Raw genomic sequence first — 15,849 nt, forward strand, 5'->3', positions numbered from 1 at the left:
CTATCCCGCTGTCCCCTGGGACACAGCTGGAGCCCCACTGGCCTCTGCAGCTCTGCCCTCAGCACCGAGTTGGAATGTTCAGCACTGTCTGAACTGAACAATCAGGGAATGAGGCTACTTGAACAGTTGGCACTTGCTTTGCTGCGTGTCGTGGTGCTAAGAACACAGAGCCCTTTTCTCCAGGGGTTTTCACCTCCCCCTCCATCATCCTTGAGAAGTAGCGATGTTGTTTCCTTACTAATTCAGTGATATGAGAACCACCTAAAACCAACATATTTCTTTGGGGGGAAGAAACGCTGAAAGCAAGCCTCAGAAATGATAATGGTTGTTTGAAGGTGGTAGAATTATAGATAATTTAAATTTGTCTTTTTCAAATTCACCAATTAGCTGTTGCACCTTTAGGAAACAAGAAAAAGATAAGGAGTGACTCACTTTGAACTGAACAGCTCTGGGTGAGGCAGGAAGGCTCAGCTGCTAATGTGGCCACCATCCTAGTGTTCTGAGCTCGTTATTCCAAGCCTAACAGTAACACAAAAACCTGCCTGGAACCTCCCTGGTGGAACAGTGGCTAATACTTGTGCTTTCAACGCAGGGGGCGCAGGTTCGATCCCTGGTTGGGGAACTAGGATCCTGTGCATTGCAGCCGAAACCAAACAAAAACCTGCCTGGATCACTTTTTGTGTTTGGACGAAGATCAATTCAACTTCTAAGGAGATGTAAAACTTTAAACCAAGAGTCTCCACTGGAAAACAACTTAGGACTGTAACTCTGATTTTCTGGAAAGAAGAGCTCATCAACCCCTTCTGGCAAGAAAGGAAAAGTACAGGAATTCCTCCTTAACCTGGAGGCCCCCGTAAGCAAAACCAAATACCCCTGCCTTTAGTTCTGCAAGCCATCTAAGACGTCGAGCACTTGTTCTCTGTATGTGGTCTGCGAGATCCACTTTTCAGGGGTGATTAGAAAGAGAGAACCAGGGATTGGAAATGGAAAAGCAAAACAGATGGGAGACAGAAAGGCTGGGGTCCCCCGCCCAGTCTCAGGGAGCAGAGGGGAAGTAACTCTGCTCTTCTCCCAGGTCTGCAGAGAGGGTGGGCGTGAGGGATGCTCGTGAGTACTGGATGAAGGGACAGCCCAGGAGGCAAGAGCTCAGAGCCCTGACATAAACAACCCAGAAACGGCTTGAATATTGTGAGGGAAGATGAGTTAGAGGAACAGCAACAACAAAAAGAGAATCTGCAGCGAGGCGTCACGGATTCATAGAGTTGCACCGGAATGCAAGGGGAGGTTTTCTGTTTTTCAATATTGCAGGTGTGTACATGCTCAGCTGTCTCAGTCGTGTCCAACTCTTCGCAACTCCATGGACTGTAGCCCTCCAGGCTCCTCTGTTCGTGGGATTTTCTAGGCAAGAATACTGGAGTGGGTTGCTATTTCCTCCTCCAGGGGATCTTTCTAACCCAGGGATCGAACCCGAGTCTCTTACATCGCAGGTGGATTCTTTGCCGCTGAGCCACCAAGGGAGCCCAAAATACTGCATAAGAGACAGGCAGTGAAAACACAGCAGCACAGAAGCTCCAGGGTGTCCCGCTCCAGGGTGTCCCTGGTATGGTCTCTCCTGCTTTCTGTGGTCTCTTTTGTATATGTGTAGGTTTCCCAGACATAAACAAATACCTGCCCTCGCTCCTCCAACGCTGGTTTCCCTGAAGAGCTAAGGTTTCCCTGCTTTGTAGTGGTTTCCAGGAATTGAGCGATCATAGGGTTTGCTTCTTACAGAAGGTGAGAGGTTTGCTCCAGAATCACGAGCCTGCTTGCTGGGGCAAAGCCACCTCCCCCTGGGGTGCAAACTCCAACATGCTCTCCGAGGATCCGTCCCCTGCGCCCCACCACTTACACGACTTTATCTGGAAGCGGAGGCTGCTGGGTGTCATTAACTTCGGTGTTTTCCAAGTGCCTTCCACACACTAAGCCCCGTCACTCCATGGGGACACTGGTGCCTTATTGGCAAAATGCATCATCGTGACAAGGTGTTTGAATGATGGATCGCTTAAACGATGAAGCCATCAAAGAGGAAGCCCAAGATCAGATTACATTTAATTACGGGATAAAGGAATTCTCATCTGTCACTCTGCTGATGAATTAGCTGGGGGAGGGAATGTGTGCTTCTCAGCAAAGAGGGGAGAGGAAGACTAAATGTGCTGACAGACGGACAAACAGGGGAGACCTGTGACACCCTCCCTGGAACTCACTGGGGAGTTCCTAAACAGAGCTGACTCCTCTCAGTTCCTCTCCAAGGGGCATACCTCACCTCCAGAAGGCCCCATTAGAGCTTGGAGCTCTTTCAAAGAGTGCTGTGTGGAGTCCCCAGGGGCCCTGCACTCAGAGCTCTTGCTGGCCATGCCCTATCCATGGCGTGGCTGCTGGGCGCTGGGGTCCTCAGCTCAGGGATGAGGAGACCGCACTGGAATTGGTGAGGCTGTAAGGACGGTGCACAGGAACACTCCCAGTGAAGTTGATCCTCAACTTGGAGGTGGATAAAAGCACTGGGGGACAGAGGGAGGGACAAACGAGGAGGGGCTTCAGGGGAGAGTTGGGGCATTGCAGAACTGCTCTTGATTGTGGTGGGGTCACTTGACCATACGCTTTGTCAACAACTTGCAAAACTGGGACTTCCCTAGCTGTCAGTGGCTAAGACTTTGCCTTCCAATGCAGAGGGGGTGGGTTCGATCCTTGGTTGGGGAGCTAAGATCCCATGTATCTTATGACCAAAAACCCAAAACTTAAAACAGAAGCAATACGGTAACAAATTCAATAAAGACTTTAAAAATGACCCACATAAAAAAAATGCTTAAGACTGTTCTCTCCTGTGGCTCTCAAGGAAGCACAGTGGGGCAGTGCAAAAAGCCCTGTGAAATACTAAAAAGTATTGAAAATAAAACTTTAAAAGAAACTTGCAAAGCTACATTATAAAAACAATGAAATAACCTTAAAATTAACCTTAAAAGTGAAAACAACATTACATAAAAACTGAAATAGCATTATAAATTGAAAGAAAAAACCAGGCTGGTATGCTAGGCATAGGGCTTCCCATGTGGCGCCAGTAATAAAGAACCTGCCTGCCAAGGCAGCAGTCACAAGAGATGTGGGTTTGACCCTTGGTGGAGAAGATCCCCTGGAGTAGAAAACGGCAACCCACTCCAGCATTCTCGCCTGGAAAATTCCATGGACAGAGGAGCTTGGCCATGGGGTCATGAAGAGTCAGCCACGACTGAACATAAGCACACATTAGGCATTAATCTATGTTATGTGGACAAACAGGGACATGGGATCGCTACCTTATAGCCTCGCCCATAACGGATGCCCAGTAAATGGTGTTGATGGAAAAAGAAAGCATCTGGAGATGGCTGTGAATATGCAGATTCCCAGAGTCCACCTTCAGCAGGTCTGGGGTTGGACTCAGGGATCGGCATTTGTAATGAGTTCCTGGTTGCTCCCTGTGGACCATGGCTGAGATGCTGGGTGGGGAGTCCCACCCTTCATCCTGGCTCTCAATACTCTGTGCCTTTTGGCTGCCCTGGGGCTTCCTGTTGGCGCTAGTGGTAAAGAATCCACCTGTCAATTCAGGAAATGCAATAGATGCAGGTTTGACCCCTGGGTTGGAACGATCCCCTGGAGAAGGAAATGGCTATCCAGTGTTCTTGCCTGGAAAATCCCATGGACAGAGGAGCCTGGTGGGCTACAGTTCCTGGGGTTGCAAACAGTCAGACATGACTGAGCGCACACACACTGATGTTCCCCCGAACACGCCATATCCCACCCCCAACCCCGCCTCTACACCTCTGCTCTTACAGTACACTCGCCTGGCACTGCCTCCATGCTTGCTTCAAGTCTTCCTTCTGTGTCTTGCTGTGAACTAGAGGACACTGGCGGCTCAAGGACATGAGCTAGGTCTCCTCCCATGAATCACATGGTATAGCCCAGCATTGCAGACCAGAGGTCATGGGACGGTTTGAAAAGTGGCCTGGCATAGCCTGAATCTCAATTTTCAAAGGGAGCTGGGGGGAGGGTGGTCACTACCTGCCTGACAGGTACAGGATTAAATGCTGCCCAAACCAGAAATGGGTTTATCGTCAACATTTTGTTCCCTGTCTCAAGCCAGCCATGGCACTGAGCTGGTGTGAACTGCATCATAGGGACCTCAGGCAGCAGCTTGGACAGAAGGACTTGAGAGGAGCCTCAGAGCCATTGGAGGGGAATTAAAAGAATGATGCCCTGGGCCCAGTGCTGCCCACGCTGTGCTCTCTTCTTGATCTTTGCCTTCTAGAATGGGGAAGGTTGACAGGTTGACCAGGTAGACTGGAAGAGAGAGCAAGAAGGAGCTGGCAGAGGAGGACAATCCCACAGCCGATATCCTGGCAGGAAGACCTTGGCTGTTCCAGTGAAGTCACCCCACCACCCCACACCCCACGCCAGACCTGGGCCCAAGATGGCAAAAGCTGGGGGAGGGGAGCCCTGGGCCTCTTAGAGAAGACCTCCCACTCTAAATAGGATCAAGCTGACACCAAAGGCTGCTATTGCGCCCTTGACATCTATTTTTTCTATGCTTGTGATATAAAGTTTATTTAAAGATAAAAGACAGCCAGTTTAAAGAAAAATACCTTTAAACAAAACACTGGCTCGGAAAAGACACCGATGTTTGTCTGATGCAAAGTAGTAATCAGACCAGAGCAAGGCTGGTCACTAGCTCGTGATTGAGCAGGCTCTTCTGAGAGGCCGGGAACCGTTTCCATCTTGTTGACAAACACATGTTGAAGACAGGAAATTACCCTCCTCAGTGCCTATTTTATCTCTGTTTAATTGCTGTCTGATAATAAATTACAACACAGAGTCCATTAATTAAGCTAACGATGTCTGTGGAACACGCCTAGTTACAGGAGCTTTGATTCACTTTGCCCACAGCACTTTACGAGGTGGTTTAAAAGCATGTCAGGACACGTGACCGGTGGGGAACCACTCCGAGCCTAGGGTGAGCGGGTTTGGGAAGGAATAGGAGGAAAGCTTGATGAGCGAGGGGAGAGGCAGCCTGGCAGGTGGAGAGCAAGCAGTACCAAGACTGCACTCTAATTCAGGACATGTGGTAGAACAGAAAATGAAAAAAAAAGATTAGATTTGCTTTCGCAAAATCAGCTGATGGAAAACAACCATGGCCCATGCGTACAGGTGCTCCTCCCAGAATTGGGGGGTTAAGGAAGAGCCTGATTTGGTTTGCTGTCCCATCATCAACTAAGTGGCAGGAGCATCCATTTGGAAAAGTTTGCGAATGCAGGAGGGGTGGGAAAAAGATGAATTCTAGATATTTTCTGCACTGGGCTATGAAGGCGACCAAGCTCCCAGCAGGAGAGGAGAACTTGGTGACCAGCTCCTGTCTGGGCAGGGAGTAGGCAGGAAATTATCTTGAATTCTGTGGACTGGATTTGGATTTAAAGTGCCTGGGTTCTGGTCGGCTTTGCTCACAGGCATCTTTGTGCCTCAGTTTCTCCACCCCGCCTGCTTGTCTCCTAGAGTGACCACAAGGAGCAAAGGACTCAGTATTCAATCTGCCTGGAATTACTTTCAGAGGACCAGTCACACAATGAAGGGAATGGGGGTCTGGATTATGAGAACCACCTGCGGCGACAGCAGAGGAAATACAGCTCGTCTCTTTCCAGATGCCAGCTTAACACGAAAGCACAAGTGTCCAGAGCAGAGCAAACCCACGAGCCACAAACGCACGTGAGGACGTGTGCATGCCTGACGCACGTGACCTTGCAGCTGAACGTGTGTGTTCAGAGAGCACGAGAGAGACGAAGGGAGCTTACGGGGCGTTGTGTCCACTGTCTTCCTTTCACAGACGAACAAAAGGAGAATATGAGTCTGGCTTCGAACCAATCATCTCGTGTGCCTCTGAAATTGAATATGTCTTCCCAGTTCTGGCGTGCCTTTTATTACTACTGGGTAACATAAAAGTGTTTTACATTTTTATGCATGCCAAGTCTAATGATGTCTTTGGATCTGTTTTCTCCCAGTTCTCGAGGACCTGCAAAGCTCTCCTGGTGCACACGTCCATGCACACACGCATGTGCACGCACACCATGGGCTAACACAAAGCTGTCAAAGGAAATTCATTTATCAAGTTCGACTTTTACTGTGTTGGTCGATTGTTTTGCCCTCTTTGGTTATCTTTGCTATCTCCTGAGAGACCAGAAGACACATGTATTCTTTAAAATGTTACTGCCAGCACATCACTCCTTCCCAGTCAGTGTTCGGCACCTGTACCGCTTCTTGCAGACAGGGTCATACTCACCACCAAACTGATGATAGTGGCTAAGACTCCACACTCCCAATGCAGGGGGCCTGGGTTCAATCCCTGGTCAGGGAACTAGAGCCCACATACCACAGCTACAGATCCTGTGTGAGGCAAATAAGACCCAGTGCAACCCAATAGATAAATAAACATTAAAGAAAAGCTTACGATGGCCTTTCGGAACAGACACACCAATCAGGTTCTCATGAGGGAAGCGGCTAACGCTTTCTTTGATGTTGTAAGCAGGCTTGCTTGGTTATCAGCAAACATACGTACACATGACATCTATTTGCCTATTAGCAAATGACACCAAAATGTAAGCAGTTTCCTTTCAGGAGAAAATGCGCCCCTTTATCCTCTTAATATCTGTGCTGACGCAGCCACCTATGAATCTTCTCCCTCGTTTCTGTAGAGAAATCACCAGAAAGCCCCTCGCCTGCTCAGAACAGTCAATAGCTACCAAAGGAGAGGACAAAAGAAGTTTCCAGAAGTCCTACGAATCCCCAGTAGGTGCAGTGAACTTACTCCCTTCCTGGTCAGAGACAGGGCTCCTACCTGGGGTCCCCAGCCGTGGCACGGGTACAGTATTGCTGTGTGGTTCTCCATTGGCCCCTGGTCCAAGCAGACGTCTTTTGCCTTGTTGTTGCGAAGCTGTGGGAATAAGCCAAACAGGACCCGTCAGATCTCATCTGGTGGAGCGACTGCTCCCCACCCACCACTCCACCTCGACTTGATTCTGACTTCCAGACGCCATGAGACCTCCCCTCCACACCCCCACCCCCAAGTAAGGACCAAAGCCTGAATCTTGGAGGAGATCATTTAGCAAGAAAGACAGTCCTCCAGTGGGTGGTGTGGGCACTGACCCTCTGCCTGTGACCACGTACCCTACCAAGCACGTAATCCCTCATTCTCAGCATATGTGACATGTTAGCGAACATTATGGTGTTAATTTTGCAATACTTAAAGGTATCAAGTTAACAAGTTGTACCATTTAAAGTGAAGTTGCTCAGTCGTGTCTGATTCTTTGCGACTTCATGGACTGCAGCCTACCAGGCTCCTCCGTCTATGGGATTTTCCAGGCAAGAGTACTGGAGTGAGTTGCCATTTCCCTCTCCAGGGATGTTCCCAACTCAGGGATTGAATCCGGGTCTCCTGCATTGCAGGCAGACACTTTACCATCTGAACCAGACTTCCCTGTAGCTCAAACGGTAAAGAATCTGCTTCCCTTGTGGCTTCGTGTTTCACCTGGTAAAGAATACATGTGCAACGCTGGAGACCTGGGTTCGATCCCTGGGTTGGGAAGATCCCCTGGAGAAGGGACAGGCTACCCACTCCAGTATTCTGGCCTGCAGAATTCCATGGACAGAGAAGCCTGGCAGGCTATAGTTCGTGGGGTCGCACAGAGTCAGACTGGACTAAGCGACTAACACACACAGGGCCCAAGGGCTGTGAAAACGCAAGTCTCCCAGTGGCTGGTTCATCTTGCACCTCCCGCCAGATTCACTCAAGATGGCAACCTGGGGCAATCTGAGGTGGTTGCACTGCTACTGTTGAGATTATACCACTTAAACTTATACAATATTAGCTTCCCTGGTGGTTCAGACAGTAAAGAATCTGCCTGCAATGGGGAGACCCGACTTGAATCCCTGGGTGGGGAAGATCCCCTGGAGAAGGGAATGGCCACCCACTCCAGTACTCTTGCCTGGAGAATCCCATGGACAGAGGAGCCTGGTGGGCTACAGTTCATGGGGTCACAAAGAGTAAGGACACGACTGAGCGATTAACACTTTCATATGTCAATTATAGGTCAATAAAGCTGGAGAGAGAGAGAGAAAAAAAAACAAGAACACCAGCTTGGGGGAAAAAAAATCAGTAGAGGAGCATTTTTTTGTAGCCTACTGGTTTCAAGCCAGAGGAAAGGCAGCTTCTGATAGCTGAATATCACCCCTTTTCTCCTGGAACCAATTCCTTGTCTTAAATACTTATGTTTGAAATACCTAGGATGGATTCTCTTTTTCTTTCTTTTTGAAGAGAAGCATTCTTTTAAACCCAAGATTCCAAAAGTCCATAAAGAGGGGTATAGAGAGAAGTGATGAATCAGACATTCCAAAGATGGTCCAAAGCAAGCAATCTTTAAAGAATGACTTTAAAGAAAGCTAGCTTAGGAGACCATAGCTTAGCACCACAGCTTTAGTTCCTTTATATTAATAGATGCTTTAAGAAATGCCTGTTGCCAGTGCTTTCAGTGGTGCAAAGGTTAATTATATGGAAAAACCCAGACAATTTCTGAGTACAAAAGTAATTCAAAAGAGTTAGATTTTTGAAAGTGATGAAATTTTAGCAATACTTTTACCCAGGCATTTTGCTTGTATTCTTCTCTTTTTTTGTATACAGAAGAGCAATATGGTAGAAATGTCTAATGAAGTCTAACAAAGTTTTTAAAATAAGTAAAAATTAGAGGTGATAAAATTAATAAAAAATATTGTTTGGAGGACTGACAAAAGATATCCTATTTTTATAAATTTACACTGAATGGTAAGTTGGAAGCCTTCATGTTTAGCAATTATTTCCCTTTTTGAGAATTATTGGTTTATTCCCCCATTGAGATCTCAAGTGGTTTTATTATAGATTTGTAAGAGCTCTTTACATATTAAGAATATTAATGTTTTATGGCATATGTGTTCCATATAATGATATCACAATGCTAGTCTTTTAAATTTTTCCCTGATGTTTATGCAAACAAATCTATTGTGCAGTAACTTAATAAATGTTTCCTGAAGCTGGTAAGGGTTTGGTATTGTGCTAAATTTAACAATCACAAAGATTGAAAAAACCAAAAGAGTACCTGCCCTGAAGGATGGGCTGAAGAGAGAGACAGACATAGGAAGAGCTAGTACAATAACTGAATTATGCCAGGGCAGCGAAGAGATGCCCTCACCCATCTGAGGCTTCAGAGACTAAGGGGAGGTGACTCCTGAGCTAAATGTTAAAAAGGATTAAGTGAAAGAGATGCTAATGATGTTCTATTTTTCACCCAGAGGATGTCTACATGGATTTTTACTTTATATTATTATGCTGCACATGTTGGGTTTATGTATATTTTATGTGTGCTGTATTTCATATAAATAATGCTTAAAGAAAAAAAAAAAAAGATGAGCAAAAGTGAACTAGGGAGTAGAGGTTTTTCCATATGAGCCAAGCACAGAATTTTGAGTAAGAGTTGGTGGCTTAATGTTTCTGTATACATCGAAGTACTTGTGCATTGGGAAGGCAATATCTTACACGTGTGAGTCAGGACATAACATATTTGCATATCTTTCTTTTTACTTTTTTTCTTTTTATTGAAGTATGTTGTTCAGTCTCTAAGTTGTGTCCAATGCTTTGCAACCCCATGAATCGCAGCACACCAGACTCCCCTGTCTTTTATTATCTCCCAGAGTTTGCTCGAACTCATGTCTCTTGAGTCAGTGATGCCATCCAACCAACTTATCCTCTGTCGCCCCCTTCTCCTCTTGCCCTCAGTGTTTCCCAGCATCAGGGTCTTTTCCAATGAGCTGGCTCTTCACATCGGGTGGCCAAAGTATTGGAGCATTAGCTTTTACTGAAATATGCGTGCAAGCTCAGTCACTTCAGTCATTTCCGATTCTTTGGGACCCCATAGACTGTAGCCCACCAGGCTCCTCTGCCCATGGAATTCTCCAGGCAAGAATACTAGGGTGGTTTGCCATTTCCTTCTCCAGGGGATCTTTCTGAACTATGGATCGAACCCACGTCTCTTAAGTCTCCTGCATTGGCAGGCAGGTTCTTTACCACTAGCGCCAACTGGGAAGCCTTACTGAAGTATAGTTAATTTAAAATGTCATTTTAGAGTCCATGTTTCCAATGCAGAGGGCACTGGTGCCTTCCCTGGTAAGGGAACTAAGATCCTGCATGCCACGGGGCACTGCCAAAAAAAGTTTTAAAAAACCTTTACATTAGAATATTTTTTTAAAAATAGAAGTTACCAAAATGTGACTAAGAACAGGATATATACAGTTTACAGGACTAGAAAGCTTTTTAAAAAGCCTCCAAACAAGCGAGTTAAAAACTGAGGAAAGAGACTGGAGCATCAAAACCAGAAATATTCAGAGGCCTATGGAAAAACACTCAAACAGAATTGTACATGAAGAACAAAAGGTAGAAAGTACATACGGAGTAGTGGTCAGGCAGGGTGTAGTGAAAAGAACCCACAGGAGTGTTAAATCGGAGTTGTCTAAATAATGCTAGATTTTGTTACCAGACTGAATTTGAATCAGTTTGATTTCTTCCACTTAATACTGTCGTCCATCTGAAATATATTTCAGTAAATGGTGGGCTCAGCAAGCACAAAAGGAGTAACAGAGGCCAGTGCCCTGACATGTTAACACTGATCATAGCTGGGAATTGGGATTTGAGATAAGTTTTGTTTTTATCTTTATATTTTCTATATACTGTATGTATTGAATTTATTATTTTAAAAAGATAGGAAAATTTGCAAAAACAAAAAATTTCCCTCCTCCAAAAATCAGATTATGATCTCTATGTTACCTCTAAGGCCATTCCAACCTTCAGCTCCAGAGATGTCATGTACACTCTGCTTCATGTGAAATGTGCAGTGTGCAGCCTGTGGAATGGTGCCCTAGCCTCCTAGCATTTTATCATTTTTATTGTTTCTCTTTTCGTAACTATTTTTCTTCTAATCATAAAATTATCATATAAAGATTAGTGATAATTGAGAAAACGTGAGAAAATACCACATTAAAAACTGCCTGTCCCCTATGTAAAAATTTCCCCTCCCATACTCTTGTCTTTGTTGATGTGGCTTAGTCTGTAAGTCATGTCCAACTCTTTTGTGACCCCATGGACTGCAGCCCACCAGGCTCCTCTGTTCATGGGATTTCCCAGGCAAGAATACTGGAATGGGTCGCCATTTCGTTCTCTGGAGGATCTTCCCGGGCCAGGGATTGAACCCACGTCTTCTGCATTGCAGGTGGGTTCTTTACTACTAATCTAAAGTACTGGCTAATCTAATTTCATAATCCTGACTTTTTTTCTCTTAAGGCTTATATTATCAATATTTTTCTTGCATCAAACTTCTGTATACATCTTCTGAAATGCTGCAAAATATTGCAAACTACAATTTAACTAACCTTCAAGTTAAATTCAAATTTTCGATCAAGGAAAAAAAATCCTTGAGATGAACAATGTTACTTGCAAATCTTTGTCCTCATTTCAGATTATTTGCTCGGGATAAGAATGGAGAGGAAGTATGACTATCATTAAGCCTTTTAATACATGTGGTTCAAATTGCTTTTTAAAAAGCTTGTTTCAATTTGCACTCTCATCAGAGGATCTGTGGTTTTCATATTATCAAGACCTGGCTGGCAAAGCACCAACAGATATTCCAAAAATGAATCTTTGTTCTTTTGGTGTAAGACAAAAAGCTGCTGCTGCTGCTGCTAAGTTGCTTCAGTCGTGTCCGACTCTGTGGGACCCCCATAGATGGCAGCCCACCAGGCTCCCCCGTCCCTGGGATTCTCCAGGCAAGAACACTGGAGTGGGTTGCCATTTCCTTCTCCAATGCATGAGAGTGAAAAGTGAAAGTGAAAGTGAAGTCGCTCAGTCCTGTCCAACTCCTAGTGACCCCATGGACTGCAGCCTACCAGGCTCCTCTGTCCATGGGATTTTCCAGGCAAGAGCACTGGAGTGGGGTGCCATCGCCTTCTCCGAAGACAAAAAGCTACCACAGTGTATTTTATGTTATTTTTCACTCCAGTGTATTTAAAATTTTTTTAAATTTCTTTGATTATGAAATAAATATTAAAATTTCACCCACTTGTATTTTCTCTTGTACTTTGTCTCTTTTTCTTTGGGGATGTTTTCTCATTTAAATAAAAAATTTCATTTAAAATCTATTTGTGGAGTTCATTATACATTAATGATATTATCCATTCATCTGTCGTATTTATGATATACAGATTTCCACCTTGGCATATTATTTCTCCATTCACTTGATATATAGGTTATTTTAATATTTATGAGCCCATATCAAATGTCATTTTCCTTTGCATTTTCTTCCATAGCTTTCTTTCACTCTTAGAAAGCCCTTCCCCTTTAAGAGTTCAGATTCATGTCTATTTCTGGATGGTTCCATTATGGTTTCTTTTCTTTCATTTAATGCTTATAGTCCATCTGAAATATACTTTGGGATTTGCTTTAAGAATCTAAATTGTTCTCTTTTCCAAAGAGCTGGGTGATTTACCCAATTGTCTTATGAATAATCCTTTCACCGCCCACTGTTTTTCCATGTGATCTTTATGTTTGATCTTCGAGAACCAAAACCAAAAAGAAACGTGTTTTTATTTTAAGGAAGACAAGGCAGTGTGCACCTATTAATGGCTAGTAGAACGTGCCAGGTATTGTTCTAAGAAGTCTGTATATGGAGTCTTGTTTTTCATCTTCCCAACAACCCCAACCCAACAACCAGAGGAACTTTCACACCCTCATTTTACAGATGAGGGGACAGATGCTAAAAGGAGCCACTCGGGCTTGAATCCAGCAGGCTGGCTCTAGAATCTTCGTGTGTCCCCAACCACTACATTTGTGGGCGTGCATGCTCAGTTGCTCAGACTTATCCATCTCTTTATGACCCCATGGACTGTAGCCAACCAGGCTCCTCTGTCCATGGGATTCTCCAGGAAAGAATACTGGAGTGGGTAGCCATTTCCTCCTCCAGGGGAGCTTCCCGACCCAGGGATCAAGCCCACGTCTCTTGCAGCTCCTGCAATGGCAGGTGAGCTCTTTACCACTGAGCCACCTGGGAAGCCCCATAAGAAGCAAGCTCCGCATCCAGATTCCAGCTCGAAAGGGACATTTTGCCTGCACTTGGATGATTTAACCTGGGGCTGACTTAATTCCTCCAAAAGGTTTCTCCCATAAAATAGAAAAATGCTCAACTGTAGAAAAAGGAAATGCTCTAAGCCCATGAGGGAAATGCTCACCAGCCCATGCAGAGCTGGTGGGGCATCTCTGTTGGGTCCAGAGTGCCCGGCTCCCTGAGCTCTGACCAGAGTCCGTGTCACCAACCCTCATCCAAAAACACAGGGATACAGAGCAGGTGCCCCAGGGCTTACATACATGCACGTTGTCAGCAGTGCTGCTTACAATAGTAAAAAACAAAACAAAACAAAATAGAAATGTCTATGTTTTCAAGCAAAACATAGCCATCACAAAAGGTACCATCTTATACAGCCATTGATAAGGTTGCATAAAAAGGCTTAACCACACAGGAAAATACTGTCTCATTAGTAACATTTCAAATTATGAGGCACTGTGGACAGCCTGGTTTTAGTTTAAAACATATATACTTTTTAATACCATCTTATATAGCCATTAATAATGTTGCAGAAAAGTGCTTAAGGACACAGGAAAATATTCTCTATTATTAGTAACATTTCAAATTATAAGGCATTGTGGACAGCCTGGTTTTAGTTTAAAACATATATATATATATATATATATATATATAATGTATATATATTTATACCATCTTATACAGCCATTGGAGTTTCAGCTTTAGCATCAGTCCTTCCAATGAACACCCAGGACTGATCTCCTTTAGAATGGACTGGTTGGATCTCCTTGCAGTCCAAGGGTTGGCTACCTCATGCGAAGAGCTGACTCATTGGAAAAGACTCTGATGCTGGGAGGGATTGGGGGCAGGAGGAGAAGGGGATGACAGAGGATGAGATGGCTGGATGGCATCACTGACTGGATGGACGTGAGTTTGAGTGAACTCTGGGAGTTGGTGATGGACAGGGAGGCCTGGCGTGCTGCGATTCATGGGGTTGCAAAGAGTCGGACACGACTGAGTGACTGAACTGAATTGAACTGAATACAGCGATTAATAATTTTGGAGAAAAATGCTTAAGGACACAGGAAAATGTTCTCTATTATTAGTAACATTTCAAATTATAAGGCATTGTGGACAGTCTGGTTTTAGTTTAAAAAATATATATATATACATATACCAATACCAGTAGATGTGTATATAAAAAGTATTTGTATAAACCTGGCAGGCTACAGTCCATGGTTGCAAAGAGTTGGACACAACTGAGCACACATGCATGCACACACACACACACACATATATATAAAAATAAATATTTTTAGGAAAAAGAAATATATACACACATGCAACAAATAAGACCATATATCCAAATGTACACATTATCTTTGGGATTAGAACGCTTAAGTCTAATCCTGGCTTCATGATTTATAAGCTATGAGACTTTAGATAATTTAATGTCTCTAAGTCTCAGTGTTCTTGATAAGATGGAAATAACACTACTGCCTGATAAAGTGAGGATGATTGAACTCAAATGTGAAAAACACTTAGAACAGTACTGGCACATTTTAAGTGTGCGCTGCTATTGTTGCTATTTTCAAAATGCAGATTTATGGCATTTGTACTACGAGAAAGGTCAATCTGTTTTCATGTTCAGAAAAGTGACACTGTCTCAGCATAGAAAATCTCAGAACAGCATCTGTATCCTTTCTTTGGCAGCAAGGGACTCCAGTGCACAAGCAGTGGGCCCTGGACAGACAGGTCTAGTCTCTGTCTCTCTTTACACCCAACTTGCCGCTCAGCGTCTCAGTACAGGCCCCAGGGTATCTCACAATGCCCTAGCCAGAATTTATGGTCCACTCCACACCACAGGCCAAATGATGGCCCACGTCCCCATCGTGACATGTATTACACGTGTCTCGCCAATAGTGGGTGGGGCTTCCCTGGTGGCTCAGTGGTAAAGAATCTGCCTGCAATGCAGGAGACAAAGAGACGAGGGTTCGATCCCTGGGCTGGGAAGATCCCCTGAAGAAGGAAATGGCAACCCACTCCAATATTTTTGCCTGGGGAATTCCGTGGACAGAGGATCCTGGAGGGCTACAGTCCAGGGGGGATTGCAAACAGTTGGATGTGACTGAGCAAGCACACACAATTCACAATTCATTCATACCAGCTGATGAGAGCCTTGCTGTGAAGGCCCCACCTTTAAAAAAAACTAATCACTTAATGAATGAGTGAATGACTTTGTCATTCACCCCCAGCCAAGTGATCCACAGCCCCCTGCACAGCCATCCAAGTCGAGAACAAGCGTGGTTTTCATTACCTCCCCGTAGGCGACGGTGTTATTGTATCTTCGCATTTCTGGGTAGACGTGGTCCAGATACCACTGGAAATTCTTACACTTTAAACTTTTCCTTAAGGCTCTTCTTTCAGAGACATCGCCAATGTCAATTCCTGGATTCTGAAAGTAAGCAAAGGGTTTAGTGATTGGGAGGCTCTGGCAGAGCAGAGGACAGGCAGTGTCACCTTCAGGGAAACCATCAGAGAGAAATCCAAAGCCCATACATGATCCTTTAGCCCTGAGCTAGCCAGTACTGTCCCCCCGGGCACAGTATGCAGCCCCCCAAGTCTGCCTTCCTCATCACCA

General features: G+C 44.8%; 1 protein-coding gene across 1 annotated transcript in view; it reads right to left on the minus strand.

Moving 5' to 3' along the window:
• The window catches only part of GALNT17 (polypeptide N-acetylgalactosaminyltransferase 17), a 430,081-nt gene that overhangs the window by 10,178 nt on the left and 404,054 nt on the right, over positions 1-15,849 (minus strand). Inside the window, exons 8-9 of the mRNA NM_001192067.3 lie at positions 15,526-15,663; positions 6,893-6,988 (exon numbers count right to left, since the gene is read on the minus strand). Coding sequence (NP_001178996.2) covers positions 6,893-6,988; positions 15,526-15,663 — 234 coding nt within the window. The remainder of the gene's footprint in view (positions 1-6,892; positions 6,989-15,525; positions 15,664-15,849) is intronic.

This window comes from Bos taurus, chromosome 25 (assembly GCF_002263795.3).
Source record: "Bos taurus isolate L1 Dominette 01449 registration number 42190680 breed Hereford chromosome 25, ARS-UCD2.0, whole genome shotgun sequence".
Lineage (NCBI taxonomy): Eukaryota > Metazoa > Chordata > Mammalia > Artiodactyla > Bovidae > Bos > Bos taurus.